Source organism: Lathamus discolor, chromosome 20, assembly GCF_037157495.1.
Source record: "Lathamus discolor isolate bLatDis1 chromosome 20, bLatDis1.hap1, whole genome shotgun sequence".
NCBI lineage: Eukaryota > Metazoa > Chordata > Aves > Psittaciformes > Psittacidae > Lathamus > Lathamus discolor.
This window is the reverse complement of record NC_088903.1, coordinates 3,421,494-3,439,966: the sequence shown is the minus strand read 5'-3', so window position 1 is coordinate 3,439,966 and position 18,473 is coordinate 3,421,494. Positions and strand designations below refer to the sequence as shown.

At 66.5% G+C, this 18,473-nt stretch overlaps 3 protein-coding genes across 3 annotated transcripts; 2 read left to right on the top strand and 1 right to left on the bottom strand.

Moving 5' to 3' along the window:
• Positions 1–80: 80 nt before the first annotated feature.
• MRPL10 (mitochondrial ribosomal protein L10) lies at positions 81–1,838 on the top strand. The gene is made up of 5 exons (XM_065699067.1): positions 81–153; positions 226–401; positions 658–822; positions 937–1,081; positions 1,244–1,838. Exons 1-5 carry the CDS (start codon positions 111–113, stop codon positions 1,489–1,491), a joined length of 777 nt encoding a protein of 258 aa, XP_065555139.1. The 5' UTR covers positions 81–110; the 3' UTR covers positions 1,492–1,838.
• A 369-nt stretch (positions 1,839–2,207) lies between these two features.
• Positions 2,208–9,823, top strand: OSBPL7 (oxysterol binding protein like 7). Its single transcript, XM_065699194.1, has 21 exons — positions 2,208–2,264; positions 3,084–3,271; positions 3,456–3,578; positions 3,715–3,768; positions 3,898–4,011; positions 4,093–4,185; positions 4,657–4,749; positions 4,858–4,987; positions 5,071–5,195; positions 5,415–5,495; positions 5,569–5,700; positions 6,110–6,182; positions 6,263–6,555; positions 7,024–7,161; positions 7,240–7,303; positions 7,385–7,463; positions 7,545–7,689; positions 8,749–8,890; positions 8,991–9,117; positions 9,197–9,319; positions 9,437–9,823. Exons 2-21 carry the CDS (start codon positions 3,179–3,181, stop codon positions 9,543–9,545), a joined length of 2,331 nt encoding a protein of 776 aa, XP_065555266.1. The 5' UTR covers positions 2,208–2,264; positions 3,084–3,178; the 3' UTR covers positions 9,546–9,823.
• A 283-nt stretch (positions 9,824–10,106) lies between these two features.
• Positions 10,107–18,273, bottom strand: TBX21 (T-box transcription factor 21). The gene is made up of 6 exons (XM_065699105.1): positions 17,515–18,273; positions 12,034–12,188; positions 11,829–11,950; positions 11,604–11,759; positions 11,045–11,106; positions 10,107–10,944 (listed from the first exon to the last, which is right to left on the bottom strand). The coding sequence occupies exons 1-6, from the start codon at positions 17,967–17,969 to the stop codon at positions 10,302–10,304; spliced, it is 1,593 nt and encodes a 530-aa protein (XP_065555177.1). The 5' UTR covers positions 17,970–18,273; the 3' UTR covers positions 10,107–10,301.
• Between the last annotated feature and the right edge of the window lie 200 nt (positions 18,274–18,473).

Below are 18,473 nucleotides of genomic sequence, written 5' to 3'. Positions count from 1 at the left end.
TCCCCCGAGGGTCGCTGCAGGCCGCAGCGTGCGCGTTGCTAGGAGACAGGCGGCGGCGGGAGGGGCGGGGCTCTGCGCGCAGCCGCCGGCCCACAAGGCCTTGCGCGAAGATGGCGGCGCTGAGCGGCGGTGGAGGGGGTCTATGGCGGCGGGGTGAGGGCCGGCCCCGGGCGGGGAGCGCGGTGCTGCGGCCCGCTCCGTCCTTACCCGTGCCCCTGCCCGCAGGCTGGCTGCCCGCACTGCAGCTCGTCCGCCGCGGCTCCAAGGCCGTCACCCGCCACTGGAAGGCCATGCACTTCCAGCGCCAGAAGCTGATGGCCGTGACCGAGTACGTGGCCCCGCGGCCGGCCGTGCCGCCGCGCTGCCTGCCCCGCAGGGAGGAAGCCGAAGTGGTGCAGGAGGTAATTGTTGTTGTGGGTGAGGGGGCTTTACCCCCGCAGCGCTTCAGGGGCTCCCCTGCCCCGGCCACCGTGCCGGAGCTCTGTGGGGTGCTGCTGCCCCGTTTCATCGCACTGGGGGTGTGCAGGAGTAGGTAACGGAGCGCTGGCAAGAGGTGGGTCCTGATGCACGGCAGAGGCTCCGAGTGCGGGGTTGGAGCCGGGGACGCCGCAGCCGCGGTCCCTTCGCTGTGTCCGACGGCTGCTGTGATCCCGTCAGGAAGACGGTTACGTGCGGCTGCTGCAGCGGCAGGTGGAGGAGGCGTTCCGGGAGAACCGGATGATCGCCGTGTGCCAGTACAACGCCATGCCCGGGGAGGACATGGTGCTGCTGAGGTATTACCTCCGCAAGCACAACATCGAGGTCAAGTTCTTCCTGAACGAGGTAGGGGCAGAGCTGCCGGGGCTGGTGCCGGCGTGGCAGCAAGGGGAAGGTGCAGGAGCCTTCCTCAAGGGTGAGAAGCAGCCTCTGTGCTCCGCTGAGAGCTCTCTCCCGCAGATCGTCAGGCCCGTGCTGTCGCAGTCCAAGTACAGGAACCTCCTCCCTCTCTTTGTGGCCCGCAACATCCTGCTGGTGAGCCGGGAAGCGAAGGCCAAGGAGATGCTGCGAGTGCTGAAGGGAGTGCCGCAGGTCAACCTCTTGGGTGAGAGCATTCCCTGGCTCCAGTGGGAAGCTGCATCCGTGCCCCTTAAAACGAGGGGATGGCCAGCGAGGGGTGGGAGCCCTGCCTGCAGGAGCAAGCGTTTCCTCTGTGGATGATGGAACCCTTCCATCTCCCCTCTTCAGCTCTGCTCCTCTCTTCCAGGCGCCTGCATCGATGACACCATCCTGAGCAGGCAGGGAGTGGAGAACTTTGCCAAGCTGCCCTCTCTGGAGGTTGCCCAGGGGCAGGCAGTGGGTGCCCTGTCCCTCCTGCCCTCCCAGACGTCCTCCCTGCTCCAGCGCAGCTCCGCACACCTCACTGCTCTGCTGGACCAGCACATCCGCCGGCTGCAGGAGGGCGAGGGGGGGACCCCGGCCCAGCCCAGCCAAGAGCCCGCAGGGGCTCATTGATGCTGGGACCTGACCCTGCCCTGTGTGTTCAGCTCCTTCACTGGGGGGGGCCGGGGGTTGAAGGTTTGGCACTGGGTGGGAAGCCAGCGGTGGGACCGAGGGTCTGGCAGCACCACCCTGGAGCCCTTCCCTTCGCTCCCTGCACCCGTGGCCCTGGGGAGCAGCCCCGCTGTGTTTTGGGTGCTGCAGGCAGAGGGGCACTGGGATCACCCAGTGGAAGCTGCATGTGGTGGGGAGAATTTTGGGTGCTCCAACCCCCCTGGAATGGGGACATCGAGGGGGAGTGTGTTGTAAGAACCGACTGCAGCATCCTGCTGTGCCCATTAAAGCAAGTGGTGGTGATGGCGGAGGCTTTGTCTTGGATTTTGGGGGGCGGGTGGGGGGGAACCAACCACTTGATGCTGTGGGTTGGGGAGGGCTCTGTGTGCACAGCAGCGCTGGGGATGAAGGAAATCCCGGGTGGAATGGGGAAGTTGGGACCCCCATAGGGTGGTGGCTGTGCTGGGGGTACCCCTGACTCCCATGAGCAGAGCTGGGGGGTACCCCCTGTATGGGAAGGGGCCGAGGGGCTCCCGGGGCGGGGTCTGTCGGTGCTCGGGGGGGGGGAATCCGGCTTGGGGCGGGGCTATGGGGGGGTCCCCGCTCACTGCGGGCTCCGGTCCTCCACGGAGCAGGGGGCAGAGCCGAGCGGCTCCGGCCCAGCGCCTCCGCCTCCTTCCGTGTTCCGGTTCCTGCAGCCGCCGGGCAGGATGCGACCGGCCCCGGCCGCCCGGGTGAGCACCGGGGGACCCGACCCGGGGCTGGAGGGTGTTGGGGGGGAGCTCCGGCAGCAGGACCCGGGCCCTGCCGCCCGGTGCCACCGGCGAGGGGCAGGCGGGAGGACACGGGGATGGGCGAGGGGGGGCCGCAACGGGCCGGGTTTCCGCCGCGTTACCGGGGTCGCGTCCTGCCCGGAGCAGGCGGAGGCTTCGCTGAGACCCCCCCAATTGCCGGGGGGGGTCAGTTCTGCCCCCCGAGGGGGGTGCCGGTCGCTGCCAAGCTGCGCAGGGCAGGGGGGGGCGCGCTGCGGTGGGGACCCCCCGGTCTCCTCCCCTCCGGGCAGCGCTGCGCGGGGCCGGGGGTGTCGGTGCGGGTGGTACCGGGGCTTCGCTGCCATCCCCCGGTCAGGCACCGGGAAGGGGGGGGCCGTGCCTCAGTTTCCCCCTCCTGTAATTGAGAAGGTCAAAGGGAAGCATCCTATGGGAGAGGTCGGGGGTTGGGGGGGGGGGGCGTATCCTGGCTTGGGATGGAGCGGGGCTGGTCCAGGGCTCTGTACCCTGGGTTCTGGCCGTGGGGTTGCCTCGTGGCACCGGGTCTGTGGGGTGATGGCGCAGAAGCGGACTCTGGACCTGGCAGGCGGGCGAGGGCTGGGCGCTGCAGGCGAGATAAGGCTGGGTAGGTCCAAGGCTCCGTCTCACGCAGAAGGTCCTGGGTGCCTGGTGCAGTCAACGTGAGGCTCCCACTTCTAGAGGGGCAGAGCATCCCCCCCAGCCCTCGCTGCCGTGAGGGGATGGGGCAGGGTGGGCTCCTGATGTGGGGTCCTCTCCTCGCAGCGGCTCCCACCGCTGTGACAGCCGAGCTCAGACCCGCAGCACCGACCAAAGCAGGGGCTCGACCCGGTCCCTGCATCCCCGTCTGCTCCCCGACCATGGGCAGCCACGAGAAGGACGCGTCCTCGCCGAGGAAGGCCCTGTCCCGCTCCAACAGCACCGTGTCTTCCAAGCAGAGCAGCATTCAGCAGGTTGGGCACTCAGCGGGATGCAGTGCTGGCACCATGGGGTCTTGGCGGGGGGCTTCACCCCACTCTAGGAAGGGTGTTATACAGAGATGCCCCATTCCCAGGCGGTACCAAGTGCCTGGGGGCAAGGCTGGGAGCCCCCCATCAACCAAGGGAGCCCCACACTGAGCCCCATTCATTTCCGCAGGGCTCTGAGAGCTGGGAGGTGGTGGAGGAGCCTCGTGCGCGGGGCAGCCCGGGCACGGAGCCGCAGCGGCACGAGGGGTATCTGCTCAAGAAGAGGAAATGGCCCCTGAAGGGCTGGCACAAGGTAATGGGCAGAGCTGGCACCAGGAGCCTGGTGCTGGGTGCTGTGCCCAGCCATGGGGAGATTTGAACCCCTGGATAAGGGGATCAGGCCCTGCTCCCCCCCACCACCCCCAACAATTGCCCCTCTCTGTCCCCAGAGGTACTTTGTGCTGGAAAACGGCATCCTGAAATATGCCACCACGCGCCAGGACGTGAGTATTGGGCCAGGCTGCACCCGTGCGGCCTTCCCCATGGGCTCAGGGCAGGGCTGGCACCCCACAGACCCCATGAGGAAGGGGGGGGGGGTCTTCCCCCTGACAGGCATCCCCGGGTTCCCCCAGGTCCTCAAGGGCAAACTGCACGGTGCCATCGATGTCCGTCTGTCCGTCATGTCCGTCAACAAGAAGGCACAGCGGGTTGACCTGGACACGGAGGAGAACATCTACCACCTCAAGGTGCTGCTGGGGCTGAGATGGGGCTGGGGGGGGGGGTGTTGGGTTGTGTTCCCCCCCTATCAGCTTACCCCTGTCCCACAGATCAAGTCCCCGGAGCTCTTCTCCAGCTGGGTGAGCAGCCTCTGCTCCCATCACCAGGGCGAGAGGGGGGGTCCCGCAGGGACCAACACGCAGGTGGGTGACACCTCGGGGGCACCATGTGGGGCAGGGTCCGGGTGTGGGGGTCCTGATGGCAGCCCCGGCCGTGCCTCCAGGGCCAGTGGACACGGATCCTGCCCTCGGGCAGTGCTCCTGCCCTCTCCACCCTGGCCAGCTCCCGGGACAAGGTGAACGCCTGGCTGAAGGACAGCGAGGGGCTGGAGCGCTGCTCGGCCGGTCAGTGGGGCAGGAGGGGATGTGTGGGGCAGGGGGTGATGCCCCATCCCCTCTCCTTGACGGGGCTCGCTCTGTGCCCATTGCAGAGCTGGTGGAATGCCAGGCGAAGCTGCAGGAGCTGACGGGAATGCTGCAGAGCCTGGAGGCCCTGCACCGCATCCCCTCGGCACCCCTCATCTCCGGCACCCAGGTGAGTGGGACGTGGCCATGATGCTGAGCATCACCCTCCATGGCAAGGACCCATCTCCAGCCCTTTCCTCTTCCTCCCAGCCTTCAGCCGCCACGGAGAGGCCGAAGAAAGGCAGGAGGAGCACCAGGATCTGGTGCACCCAGAGCTTTGCCAAAGACGACACCATCGGCAGGGTGAGCGGCTGAGCATCCTGCTGAGCATCCCACCCAGCTCTGACCCAGTGCTGCGGGGATGGAGCCCCCCCAAGGCCTCACTCACCCCCGTGTCCCCCCCACCCCAAGGTGGGCCGCCTGCACGGCTCTGTCCCCAACCTCTCACGCTACCTGGAGCCATCCCAGAGCCAGCTTCCCTTCAGCCTCCCCCCGGAATACGCGCAGCTACAGAGGAGCTTCTGGGTGCTGGCGCAGAAAGGTGGGGAAGGTGGTGCTGGGGAGGGTGCTGAGCCCCGCCGGGGGTGCCGGTGGGTGCCGTGACGCAGCCCCTGTGCCCGGCAGTGCACGGCTCGCTCAGCAGCGTGGTGACGGCGCTGACGGCGGAGAGGGCACGTCTGGAGGAGCTGCAACGGGCGCTGGACCGGCGGCGCTCAGCACCGCGCCCCGGCAGCGCCGGCAATGCCGGGGTGAGGATTGCAGGGGCCGGGTGGGAGCTTAAGGTGTGCCCCCAACACACACACCCTGCAGTACCTGGGGGTTGGTGCTGTTGGGTGCAGCGAGTTGGCAGGGTCTCAGGATCACACCATTGGGGGGTGATCCCCCCTTCCCCATCAGCCCAACACTGGTTGGAGGGGGCACGTATGGGGGGGTTGGCTCAGCATCCCCCCCCCACCTCACCTCTCCAGGCTGCCCTGCGCCGCTTCCACTCCCTCTCCGTCTCCTCTGACACCACCATGGACTCCTTCGCATCGCTGCACCCCGATGAGGTCGGGGGGGCCGGGATGGGGTTGGGGGTCGGGGTTGGAGGTCCGGGGGCTGAGGTGGCGGCTGTCCCCGCAGCCGGACACGCTGCCCGCCAAGGGCCGGGAGCAGCAGCTCTCCAACCGCAGCATCGGGTCCCTGGCTGATTCCCACACCGAGTTCTTCGATGCCTGCGAGGTTTTCCTCTCCGCCAGCTCCTCTGAGAACGAGGTGGGGAAGGGGCTTCAGTGGGGTGGGGGGGGGCTCTGCAGACCCCCCCTGCCGCTGCTTCTGTGGGTTCATCTCTTCCTTCTCTCTCCCTGCACCCTCCCCGTTAGCTGCCCTCCCCATTCCCCGTGTGCCCCCCAGCTCTCGTGTTCCATGTCCCCCCCCTTTAGCGCAATCCTTCTAGGCTCTCAGGGACCCCGCAGTCTCTAACACTCCCCGGCCCCACTCCTGCACCACCGGTACCCCCCCCCCCCTTCCCCATCCTGCCTTCCCCCCCCCCCCCAAAACCAGCCCATCCCAGGCACCCGGCTCCCATCCCGTCCTCTCGGGGGAGGGCCCAACCCCTCCTATGGGGTAATCCCCAGACCCCGGCCCCCCCTCCAAGCCACCGGCGGTCCCTGCGTGTCCTCAGCCCTCGGACGATGAATCGTGCATCAGCGAGGCCACCACCAGCGCCTGCGAGGACGCGGCCGAGCCCCCGACAGGTACCGGGAATGGGGACACCGCTGAGAAGGGGACCGGGGAAGGGCCGGGGGGGGGGGATGTGTTTGGCTCCGTCCCACAGCGCCCGGTCCCGCAGGCGCGGAGGGCCCGGAGATGCCCGCGGAGCCGCCGCCTTTGGAGCTGCCGGGTCCGGACCCCCGGCGGAGGAGCCGCCTGCCCGCCCCGCCCGCCCCGTCGGGGGACGTGAGCCTCTGGGGGCTGCTGCGGAGCAGCGTGGGGAAGGACCTGTCCCGGGTAGCGCTGCCCGTGCAGCTCAACGAGCCCCTCAACACGCTCCAGCGCCTCTGCGAGGAGCTCGAGTACAGCGCGCTCCTGGACCGTGCCAGCCGTGCCCGCGACCCGCGGCAGCGCTTGGTGCGGGCACCGGCAACGGGGGATATGGGGGGGGGGGGATCGGTGGGGTGCGATATGGAGGGGGGGGGGCGTAAGGGGATACGGGGGACTTCAGGGGCCAGGAGGGCACGGGGGATGTGGGGGACATGGGAGGCTCAGGAAGGTCGGGGGCTTGGGGGACACTGGGGGATTGGATGCGAGGGGAGCTCAGGGGATACAGGGGAATTTGGGAGCCGGGAGGGCGCAGGGGAGATGTGGGGCTTGGGGGACATGAGGGCCTTTAAGGACATGAGGGGCTTGGGAAGGTCAGGGGCTCCGGGGGCACAGAGGGAGCGCGGGGGGGAGTTTGGTGATTTAGGGGGCTTGGGGGACATATGGAGCTCCTGGGACACGTAGGAGCAGGGGCACACATGGGGGGCTCAAGGGACACAGGGTTTCTGGGGACACCCCACCATCGCCATGGCTCTGGTGGTGACACTGCGGGGACAGGTCTATGTGGCTGCCTTCGCCGTGTCTGCCTATGCCTCCACCTACTACCGGGCGGGCAGCAAACCCTTCAACCCGGTGCTGGGAGAGACCTATGAGTGCGTGAGGCCCGACCGCGGCTTCCGCTTCATCAGCGAGCAGGTAGGGCCGGGCACAGGGGAGGGCATGGGGGGGCCGGATGGGGCTGCGGCATGGCCCATTACCCCTGCCTCCATCCAGGTCTGCCACCACCCTCCCATCTCCGCCTGCCACGCTGAATCCGACAACTTCATCTTCTGGCAAGGTGGGTGCTGAGGAGGGTGCTGGGGACATGCGAGGGGGACGTGGGGGGGGTCTCACCCCCTCCCATTCCCCCATCCCATAGACATGAGGTGGAAGAATAAGTTCTGGGGCAAGTCCCTGGAGATCGTCCCTGTGGGCACCGTCAACGTGCAGCTGCCACGGTGAGACCCCAGCACCAGGAGGTGCCTCCCCTCCGGCACTGCCACCGTCACCATCCCCATCCTGCCCTCGTGCTCCCGCAGGACCGGGGACCACTTCCAATGGAACAAGGTGACCACGTGCATCCACAACGTGCTGAGCGGCCCGCGCTGGATCGAGCACTACGGCGAGGTGCTGATCCGCAACACGCGGGACGCTGCCTACCACTGCAAGATCACCTTTGGCAAGGTGCGGCCGACACGCCACGACGTGCTGCGACATGTCGTGACATGCCTTGTCATGTCCCACCCTATTCCCACTTTTCCCTTTCCCATAGCCCCATCCTTTTCCGATACCCCCTCCCCTTACCCAACAGCACCACCCCTTTCCCAGTGGCCCTTCATTTAGGTGACCCATTCCCAATGGCTCCACTCCATCACTCATGGATTCCCCCTTCCCAATGGCTCCATCTCTTCCCAATGGCTCCACTCCATCACTCATGGATTACTGCTTCCCAAAGGCCCCATCCCTTCCCAGTGACTCCACTCCATCACTCATGGATTTCCCCTTCCCAGTGGCCCCATCCCTTCCCAATGGCTCCACTCCATCACTCATGGATTTCCCCTTCCCAATGGCCCCATCCCTTCCCAATGACTCCATCACTCATGGATTCCCCCTTCCCAGTGGCCCCATCCCTTCCCAATGGCTCCACTCCATCACTCATGGATTTCCCCTTCCCAATGGCCCCATCCCTTCCCAATGACTCCATCACTCATGGATTCCCCCTTCCCAATGGCCCCATCTCTTCCCAATGGCTCCACTCTATCACCCATGAATTCCCCCTTCCCAATGGCCCCATCTCTTCCCAATGGCTCCACTCCATCACTCATGGATTCCTCCTTCTCAATGGCCCCATCCCTTCCCAATGGCTCCACTCCATCACCCATGGATTCCCCCTTCCCAATGGCCCCATCCCTTCCCAATGGCTCCACTCCATCACCCATGGATTCCCCCTTCCCAATGGCCCCATCTCTTCCCAATGGCTCCACTCCATCACCCATGGATTCCCCCGTCCCAATGGCCCCATCCCTTCCCAATGGCTCCACTCCATCACCCATAGATTACCCCTTCCCAATGGCCCCATCCCTTCCCAATGACTCCTCCCTATTTCTCATGGCCCCGCCCCTTTCCAGAGGCCCCGCCCCTTTCCAACGGCCCCACCCATTTCCCAGCCCCCGCCCCTTCCCGTATCCATACTCTTTCCCATAGCTCCTCTCCTTCCCCCCCCCCCCCCATCCCCTCCCGCAGGCTCGGTATTGGGGCGCAGGGGCCAACGAGGTGCAGGGCTTGGTGCTGAGCCGCAGCGGGGCCGTGGTGGAGCGCCTGGCCGGGAAGTGGCACGAGGGGCTGCACCGCGGGCCGGCGCCGGGGCACTGCGTCTGGAGGGCCAGTAAGGACCGGTGGGGACACACACACACGAGTGCATGGGGAGGGGGGGTACCGCTTGGGGGGGGTCTCAGCACTGTGCCCCCCCCCCCCAATCCCTACAGACCCCATGCCCCGTGACCATGAGAAGAACTACGGCTTCACGCAGTTCGCCCTGGAGCTGAACGAGCTGACGCCGGAGCTGCGCCGCGTCCTGCCCTCCACTGACACCCGCCTGCGGCCCGACCAACGGTGAGCAGCGCCCCAGCACCGCGGTTCCGGGGTGCTGAGGCTGCCCAGGGCATCGCAGCCACGGCCTCATCCTCCTCAGGTACCTGGAGGAAGGCAACATCCCGGCGGCCGAGACGCAGAAGCGCCAGATCGAGCAGCTGCAGCGGGACCGGCGCCGGGTGATGGAGGAGAACAACATCACGCACCAGGCTCGCTTCTTCAGGTCCAGCTTCTGGGGCAAGGCATGGGGCACCCCGTGGCTTAGGGGGATGTGGGGTTCTCCTGGAATGGGGACACCCCCTGGGAGTCCTGATGGGATGTGTCCGTCCCCCATCCCTAGGCGGCTGATGGATGCCAATGGCAAGGAGTCGTGGGTCACCAACAACACCTATTGGAAGCTGCGCTTGGATCCCGGCTTTGCCCACCTGGACAGCGCGGTGCTCTGGTAGTGACCCCCACAGTGGGGTGCTGAGCCCCCCCACCCCCGGCTCATCACAGCAGTGGGGCTGGTCCCCCCAGCACTGGGGGTGTGGAGCCACCCCCCAACCCTGGGGCAGAGCCTCAGGGCTGGCTGCGACTCAATGGGGCAGGGGCTGGCGGTGCCCCCCCATGCCCTGGGGGTCCCTGGCTCGCTGGGGGGAGCGGGCAGCAGGGGGTTGTGGGGTGCCCGCGGGCGGGCAGACCCCCTGGCCCGCCAGGGGTTGCTCCAATAAAGGCTGTAAAGAGGTGGGGTGTGTAGAGGGCTCCCTTCTTCCCCATCCAGGACTCCCGGGCCAGGATGGGGGGGGGCACAAGGGCACCCTCCTCTCCATGCCTCAGTTTCCCCCCCGTGTGCATGCAAAGGATAGCAAAGAGCTCTGCCCCACAGCGTCCCCTTTATTGCGAGATATGCTGCTGCCCCCAGCCCCACACCGGGCACGCGGGGGGCTCAATAAATACTTCAGCATTAACCCCCCCCCCCCCCCCCTTAAAAACAACCAACGACAAAAAACCACCCCCTTTCCCCCTGTTCCCTCCTCACCCCCATGGCCCCACCGGGGTGGCACTGGGGGCTGATTGATTGTCTGGCATCATCCTCCCCCCCACACTCAAGTCTTCCCAGGATATGATGTTGAACTGGGGGGGGACACACACACACACGGGACCCCTTGGGTCCTGAGGCTCTTGGGTGCCGGTGGGGGGGGTCTGAGCCCCCCAAGTGTGGCTCAGTTGCCGTAGAAGCCATAGTAGCCACCGTCAGCACCCGGGTCCTTGTCATAGAGGTCCCCGTTGCGGGGTGGGGGGGAGCTTTCGGCGCTGGAGGGGTACGGGGACACCCGCCGCCGCTTGCACTCGTACAGCCCCAAGTCCACGGAGTCCGCTGGGGCCGGGGGCTCGGGGGGCCAGCCCTCTGCTTCCTTCCCCTTCTCCTCTCGGGGCTCCCGGTACCAGCCCAGAGCCCCGGGGCTGCCCTTGGGGCCGTATTGCCCAGGGCTCCAGCCCCCCGACACCCCGAACCCCGCCGGCCCCTCGGGGTAATAGGGCAGGGGTTGATGTGGGGCAGGCGGCAGGGTGAAAGGCTTCACCCCATAGGGCACCAGCTTGCCCCCCCCGTACCCCGCTTCGTAGCTGCCGTACTCCAGGGTGCCCGTGGCGGGGGGCTGCTGGGGGGTGAAGTACCAGCGGGGGGGGTCTTTGGGGGGCAGCGGCAGCGGGGCCCCCCGCTCCGCACTGAAGAGGCGCCCCGGGGGCAGAGGGAACTGCTCGGGCAGGAAGGGCTGGAAGCGGGGGGCGGGCAGGAGCTGCCGGCAGCCGGGACCCTCCAACGGGGACGGGGTGAGGCGGTCGCTCTCCGAGGCCGTGTACATCCTGGGGGGGGGGGGGGGGGGCACAGGGTGGGAGTTGGGGGGTGCCCTCTCGCCAACCGGGTTGGGGGGGCACAGGTGGGAAGGGGGGGGGACACACTCACGAGTCAAAGTTATCCCGGAATCCTTTGGCGAAGGGGTTGTGATCGATCTTCAGCTGTGTGATCTGGGGTTGGGGGGGGAGCATGGACATGGGGGTGCTGCTGCCAGCCGGATCCCCCCTCCGCACCACAGTCCCCTGGACCCCCACTCCATCACCCATGGGGTTCAGCTGCATCCGGGAGAACTGGGGTGATGCTGGGCTGCTGCTGGCCACTGCAGGGTGTTGGGATGCTGAGGGGGTGCTGGGGGGGCTACTGGGATTTAGGGAGAGGCACTGGGATGCTGAGGAGATGGGGGGTGTGCAGAGATGCTGTAGACAGGGGTGTTTGGAGGATGCCATTGGGGTTTCCCTAATGCTGGGGACCTTCGATGTTGTTGGGGGGTTGCTCTGAGGGGCTGCTCCGGGGTGGTCGCTGTGATGCTGGGGTGATATCGGGGTGTATCAGTGGTATCTGCGGCCCTCGGAGGATGCTGGAGGGAGGTTGTTGGGTTGCTGGGGGGGGGGGGTGTTTGTGGGGGTACCCCCATACCAGGGACCGGAGTGGGGGGTCTCATACTCACGTCAGCGTTCTGGTAGGCCGTGACGGCGATGAACTGCGTCTCTGGGAAGGCGAAGGTGTGCGTGTGCGGGGAGGGGAACCCCTCATCCTCACCCTCCTGCACCTCCGTCACGTGCAGCCGCGGCTGGTACTTGTGCAGCGACTGCAGCACGATCATCTGGGGGGGGGCAGCGGGCGGTCAGGGGGGGCTATAGGGGCACAGGCTGGGGTATGGGGGGAGCCTCACCTGGCCGACGTTGTTGGATGCGCCCTTGTTGTTGGTGAGCTTCAGCTTCCCAAAGGAGACCTCCTGCCGCATCCAGTGCGCGCCCGTGTTGGGAGAGTCGGGGTGCAGGTAGAGGCGGTTCCCTGGGGATACGGGGCAGCAGGGATGGGGTTACCCCGCTCTCGGCACCATGAGGAGGGTGAGGATGAGGCCCGGGAGCCCGTACCTGGCATATTGCCTTCGGCTTTGCCACACTGCACCCACTTGCCGCCCTGGTAGCGCCAGTGATGCTGGTCCACCAGCACCACGTCCACGCAGACGCTGTAGTGGGCCACGGGGTTGAGTCCCGAGAGGTTGAAGCTGAGGAACGGGAACATGCGCCTGGGGAGGGGACAGGGACAGACACTGTTTAACCCCCCCGGCTCAAGCCCTGGCATCGTGGGGATGGGGAAACTGAGGCAGCGCAATGCCCGGTCATTGCCCCCCCACCCCGTCCTGGTGCCCGTGAGGAGCTGACTGACCCTGGCAGGTGGGGGGATGCTCTCGGGGATGATCCCCCCCCCCCCCCCGCCCCGGCATCTTCCTCCCCCTCCCCAAGCACCTTCCGGATCGGAAACCAACACCGCTGCTATTTCGGGCTGGGCGCCAGCCTGCGCCAAGGGCAGGAAGGGGACAGGATGGGATGGACAGGGGGGACCCTGTGGCCCTGGGGCTGCAGCTGCCACCCCCCCCCCACCGCCACCATGGGGCTGCACCCCACTGTGCCCCAAATCCCAGCCTCAGGCGGGGGAGTCTGCCCCCCTTCCTCCAAGTTCAATCCCTCCATCACCGGCCCCAGTAGTCCCGGTAGCCCCAGTTGCCAGCCCAGGTTTGCAGTGGAGTCGCTGGCCAGACCAACATGAGGGACATGGGAGTCCTCAGCCTTCCCCCCAGGTATGATACACATGGAGTGATGGGGGGATTCAGCCTGACCCCCCCACCTTGGTAGAGGAGGAGTGGGGGGAACCCTGACCCCATCCCTCTCTCCTCCTCTTCCTCCTTCCCTTGTGCTTTGCCGCTTCCATCAGCCAGTACCTTGTGGGTGAGGATGGGGGCAGCCAGTGCGGGGGTTATTTTGGGTGTCCTGCCTATCCCAGCGTACCCCAGCCTATCCCACCGGCGCAAGGCAGTGACCTGTGAGCTCACGACAGGGATGGCACTATGCACCAAAGGGCAGCAGCACCCCCATCTCCACCCCGACAGCACTGGAACCACAACAACCCCCTCCAGCATCCTCCCAAGGCCACAGAAACCACTGATACACCCCAGTACTGCCCCAGCATCACAGTAACCCCCCCAGAACAGCCCCTCAGACCTCCCCCCCCAGCACCAGCATTAGGGGCAATCCTCCAAGTGGCATCCTCCCAACACCGCCGAGCCCCTTCACACCAGCTTGGGGTTGAGGAGCAAAGTGAGGGGCTGGGAGCAGGGGGATACATCAGGCATGGCCCCGGCAGGAAGCATGGCTTGGGCAGTGCCATGGCACCAGGGAAGCAGCATGCGAAGAGCTGAGCCCACAGCCCAGCCCGGGCGCTGCTGACTCAGAATTGCCCTTGCGATGGAGGGAGGAAAAGAGAGAAAAGAGAAGAAGAGGAAAAAGAAAGCGGTTCTTGTAACGAGGAGCCTCACACGTGCTCCGCGGGGCCGGGATGCACGGCAGCCCCGAGCATCCCGGGTACCACAGGCTCCATCCGAGCCGCGGCAGCGCCCATCCCACCGCCGCTGTGCCGAGCATCGCCTCCGTGGTTCCTGCCGCCGATAAAAGCTGCAGCCACATCAAAGGGAAGGCAGCGAGGGGCTCCGAGCTCTCCTGGGGCGATGCTTCACCACCACCAAAGCCCTCACCACCGAAGCCCCACGGAGCCGGGGTGATGCAGGCTCTGGGGGGAGCAGCCCCGCCGGGTGCTGCACCGGCCCCGAGCTGCTGCGAGGAGCTGGGAGGAAGAAACCAGCTTTTTTTTCTGGGGTTTTAGGGGGGTTTTGTGCACCTCGCTCGCTCGGCGCCGCCGGCTCCCGGCTCCTCGCCCTGCCGGCGGAGCAGAGACGGGCTTAGAGCTCAACCGGTGCCGCGGTGCAAACCGCAGGGCTCGGCCGGAGCACGGCAGGGTGGGGGTAAGACCCGAAACCTCGGCGTTATTTATAACCCCTCAGCACTGGAGCTGCTGCTGCCGGGGCAGGACTTGGCTCTGCTGGGGCTGGGAGGTGCCGCGGTTGGGGGGATCAATGCACCCCAATGGTTTCCCTCCATTGATGGAGCTCTGGAAGGGGGTCCCGGCTCTTTGGCTGCCCCGAGGTTTATCCCTACATGATCCCCTCCATTCAGAGGGTTTGGGGTGTACGCAGGGGATGTGGGAGCTGTGGGCACAGTGGCACATCCAGGTGTCAAGGGGATGCTGGGACATGGGACCTTGGGGTGATGGGGGGCAGGGAGCAGGGAGTCCAGAATGAGCCCAAGTGGAAAGAAATTGGGGGTCAGCCACCTAAACCCCATTTTCCGGCCAGTTTTCCCCCTGCCTGCATCCCCAATGCCTTCCACGTGCCCTCAGCACCCTGCTGCATGGTACGGTGCACAGCAATGCATGGCACAGGGGCACGGTGCTGTGTGGATACATGGCATGGCTGCATGGTGCCACATGGCTGCATGGTGCCGCATGGTTGCATGGCAGGATGACACAGCAATGCATGGCACAGCGGCATGGTGCCATGTAGCTGCATTGCATAGCAGCATGGTTGCATGGCACGGCGCTACGTGACTGCATTGCATGGCTGCATGGCATGGGGATACGCTATGGCTTCATGGCACTACGTGACTGCATTGCATGGCTGCATGGCATTGGGGTTATGCCATGGCTTCTTGGTGCTACGTGGCTGCATTGAACTGCAGCATGGTTGCATGGCACTGCTGCATGGCTGTGTGGCGCAGATAGGTACATGGCACAGCTACATGGTGGAACAGCAGCTGCCAACCTGGGCAAAGCAGCTCCGAGTCCCCCCACATTCACACCCACCCCTGCAACCACACCAACCTTCGTGTTTGCCAAACACAGCCCTTTTGTCCCCAAAGCTGTCCCCTGTGTTCCTGCAAAGGCAACGCCAACCCCGATGTCCTCCAAGTGCAACGCCATTGCCAGCAGCCTCCCCAAAAGCGACGCCATCCCTTGTGTCCCCAAACACAAAGCCACCCCCAAAGGCAGCACCAAGTCCCCCCATAACCAAAGCCAGCCCCTAATGGCATCCCTGAGTTCCCCTCAAAGTCAAAGCCAGCCCCTGTGTCACCCCAAAAGGCAAAGCCAGCGCCTGCTCTGCAGCAGAAACCCACAGCAGGAATTCCCCAGGTCCTTGCAGCCGGGGCAATGGTGAGTCCTTGGGGGTTTCCACAGAAATCCAGCCCTGGCTGAGCCCCAAGAGTAGAGGGGATGGAGGAGGGATGGGGATGGAGAAGAGATGGGGATGGAGGAGGGATGGGGACGGAGGAGGCATGGGGATGGAGGAGGGATGGGGATGGAGGAGGGATGGGGACGGAGGAGGGATGGGGATGGAGGAGGGATGGGGATGGAGGAGGGTTGGGGACGGAGGAGGGATGGGGACCCACATGGGAAACCGGCAGGAAACCAGTTCTGCTGGGGATGAGTGGGCAGGGGACGGCGTGGGATGCACAGGACAGCGCTAGAGCCAGAGCAGAGTGACGGGAGGTAAATCCCAGCGCCAGACCATGCTCACCCCAATGGCACCATCTCCCACCCGGCCTCAGCTCCTCCCCACTGGGAGCTGAGACGCCAGAAACCCCAGAGACCATCGAGGGACCAGCGCAGCCCGGCAGGACAGGGCTCCCGCATTGCCAGCGGGATGGGGCACGTCCCCTGCCCTGCCCCAGAGCCCCCCAGCCCGGGGGGGTGCCAGCTCTGGGGCTCACATCCCCCTCCAGCCCCACGCTGGGGTTTTTCCTGTGCGAGCAGCGCTGCAACCCGGCCCCGCAGCCGGCGCTGTGCAAAAGCAGCTCGGGGTCGGGGGAAACGGATGTTTTGTGGCTCTGAGTTTGACGGCTCCCCCGGGCTGGGTTTGCTCTGAGCACCCCCCCCCAACCCCCCCCCCTCGCCCAGCGCACGTCCACCCCCCCCCAAACCCCAGAGCCGTTGTGGGGAAACAGCAGGAACAAGAGCCCCAAAATCGCCTGGGTTTGGGCTGGGAGCTGGCAGCAGAGCCCAGGTGTGTGGTGGGGGGGCAGAGAGAACGGGATCTCGGGATGCACCCCGCTTTCAAGAGCCTCAGCACCAGCCTCCTGAGCTGCCCCGACACAGCGGGGATGGGCACTGCCCCAGCCGCTGCCACAGGGGATGGGGAAAGAGAAGAGAAAAGCAAAGGGGTGAATTTCAGTGGGTTCCTGTAGGAGAAACAACCCTTTGGGGGGGAGAGGGGGGGTCCCCAACGGTTCAGCCACCCCCTTGGCCGATGCTGGGGACACATCGCCCCATCCATGCCAGTGCTGAGCGGCCCCTGAGCCCGGCGGGGGGAACAGGCCTGGGAATGGCTGTGGCAAACCAAGCGGCCCTAACGTGTTTAGACTTCCAACACATTAAACAGGTTGGGCTCAGCATCGAAGTGACACCGTCTGTCTCAGCCAAGGGAGAGAAGGGGCAGAAAGAGAACCCCTGGGCGAGGAATGGTGGTGGAAGGGTGGGGGTTGTCGCTGAAGCAGGAGGAACTCGGGGGGTGGAAATCCTCACCATGGGTTTTTGGGTACCCCAGAGCCACCACGCTCACGCTGCCCTCCTGGCCCCAGCCTGATCCCACTGAGACATCACACACTGCAGCACGGGGCCTGCTCCCCATCACCCTGCTGTGGGGCTGAAGGACGCCCTCCAGACCCTGCAAACAGGGATGTTGGCAGGACTGGGGTGGACTTTAGTCCCCCCCACATGCCCCCTAACCCTGCCCCAGCCCCAGGATCCCTATGGACATGGCAGCAGCACAGAGGGAACCGCAGGTCCCGGCCCACGGTCCCACCGGCGGCTGCTCCGGCACCCAGGATGTTGCTGAAATGCTTCCGCAGGCACACGGAGGCACCCGGCCTCTGCCCGTCCCCCATCCCAGCAAGCAGAGGGGGTGTCAGCCCCCCCTCCGCTGTGCTCGGGGCCACCAGCACCCTCTTGGGCTCTCACTACTTGTAGCGGTGCTGAGCCCTGGGTCGAAGCCGGATAAACCCTGCCCCCAGGCCCCCAGTACCATTGCCATGAGCTTCCTTGGCACACAAACCCTGCCTGGATCGCCCTTCTCCCAGCCTGACACAGGAGGGGACACCCCCAGACCCTTTTCTCCTTCCAACTCCCTTTGAAAATGAGGCCTGGGGGGGGGGGCCTGGTTCTCTTTGCTCCCCCCCTTTTTTCCTTTGACCATGCAGAAAGACATCATCCCAAACCCACAGGGGTGGGATCCCTCTTGCACTCCCCCCCTACACCCCTTGCGCCGGGCAGATGGGGATCCCCACAGCCACCTCCTACACCTCCAGCCCCTCACCGTGCCGGCCACCCTGCACCCCACTGCCCACCACAGCATCCCCAGAGCATCCCTCCCGTACCGGAACCCCATCCTCTCCTCCCCAGTGCCCATGAGGGTCGGGGTGTCGCTGCGGGTCCCTATCCCGGTCCCCACCCCGGCTGTCCCGGCTCACCTGCCCTGCTTGGTGATGATCATCTCGGTCTGATGCTTGTGGAACTTGGCCCAGAGCTGGTAGTTGTTGAGCATCACTTGCACCTTCCCGGCCGCCCGGTACCCGGGCAGGGCACAGAGCGGCCCGGAGCGGGGGCACAACGGGGGGGCCCCGGCCCCGAAACCTCCCTCCGCTCCTGCGTACAGCTCCGCGCCCGCGTAACTCTCCCCCGGGCCGGCGGCGCTCGGCGGCGGCTGCGCTCGGTAAGGCGGGCACGGCCCCAGGAACCGGCCGCCGAAGCCACCGGGAGCACCGTAGGGGAGCGGGGGGGTTCCCGGTTCCGGAGGGGGTCCCCCCCCATCTCCGTAGTACGAGGCGGCGGCGGCGGCGTCCCGGGGGCCCGGCGGCTCCTTGGCGAAGCTGAGCATGGGAGCGGCGGGGCGGGGGGCTCCGGTGCCCGGCTCCAGAGCGCCCATGGACGGGCGGGGGCGGCCCCGGCTCCGCTCAGCCGCTCATGGGGGCCCCGCCGGTGGCCCCGGGACCCGGAGTCGGGCGCGTTTCAGCCGCCCCCTCCATGCCCGGTGGCCCCGGAGGGGCGGGAGGGGAACGAACAGCGGGGACCCGGGGAAAGGCAAGTTGGGGGGGGGGGGGAGGCAAAAAACCCAAACACCCCCCAAGAAAAGCCTCAAAACCACCCGGAAAGCGCCCAAAAGTGGCGTCGGGGGGATCCGGCCCCGTCCCGCTGCTGCCGCTGCTCTCACGCGTTCACCTGCCCATCCCCGTGGCCCCGCGCCTCTTATCCAAAGAAGCGGCTCAGAGCCGGGAGCTCCGCCCCCTCCGCCCCCCCCCGTAGAGGCGGCCCTCACCGGGGCGGGGAGCGGGCACGGGGCGGTCCGGGGGGCGGGACATGAGGGGAGGGGATGGGGGACACCGGGGGCACGGGGGGACATGGGGAGACATGGGGGGATATTGGGTACGGG

What these genes read in the sequence shown, in the direction of transcription:
- MRPL10 (XM_065699067.1), top strand. Translation starts at nt 111, where the DNA reads ATGGCGGCGCTGAGCGGCGGTGGAGGGGGTCTATGGCGGCGGG. An exon ending in AAGCCGAAGTGGTGCAGGAG is followed by an intron (nt 402 to 657) that starts GTAATTGTTGTT and finishes TGATCCCGTCAG; the next exon opens with GAAGACGGTTACGTGCGGCT. An exon ending in GCCGCAGGTCAACCTCTTGG is followed by an intron (nt 1,082 to 1,243) that starts GTGAGAGCATTC and finishes CCTCTCTTCCAG; the next exon opens with GCGCCTGCATCGATGACACC.
- OSBPL7 (XM_065699194.1), top strand. Translation starts at nt 3,179, where the DNA reads ATGGGCAGCCACGAGAAGGACGCGTCCTCGCCGAGGAAGGCCCTGTCC. An exon ending in ATGCCACCACGCGCCAGGAC is followed by an intron (nt 3,769 to 3,897) that starts GTGAGTATTGGG and finishes GGGTTCCCCCAG; the next exon opens with GTCCTCAAGGGCAAACTGCA. An exon ending in CAACTTCATCTTCTGGCAAG is followed by an intron (nt 7,304 to 7,384) that starts GTGGGTGCTGAG and finishes CCCATCCCATAG; the next exon opens with ACATGAGGTGGAAGAATAAG.
- TBX21 (XM_065699105.1), bottom strand. Translation starts at nt 17,969, where the DNA reads ATGGGCGCTCTGGAGCCGGGCACCGGAGCCCCCCGCCCCGCCGCTCCC. An exon ending in AGCCGAAGGCAATATGCCAG is followed by an intron (nt 11,951 to 12,033) that starts GTACGGGCTCCC and finishes CCGTATCCCCAG; the next exon opens with GGAACCGCCTCTACCTGCAC. An exon ending in TTCCGGGATAACTTTGACTC is followed by an intron (nt 10,945 to 11,044) that starts GTGAGTGTGTCC and finishes CCCCCCCCCCAG; the next exon opens with GATGTACACGGCCTCGGAGA.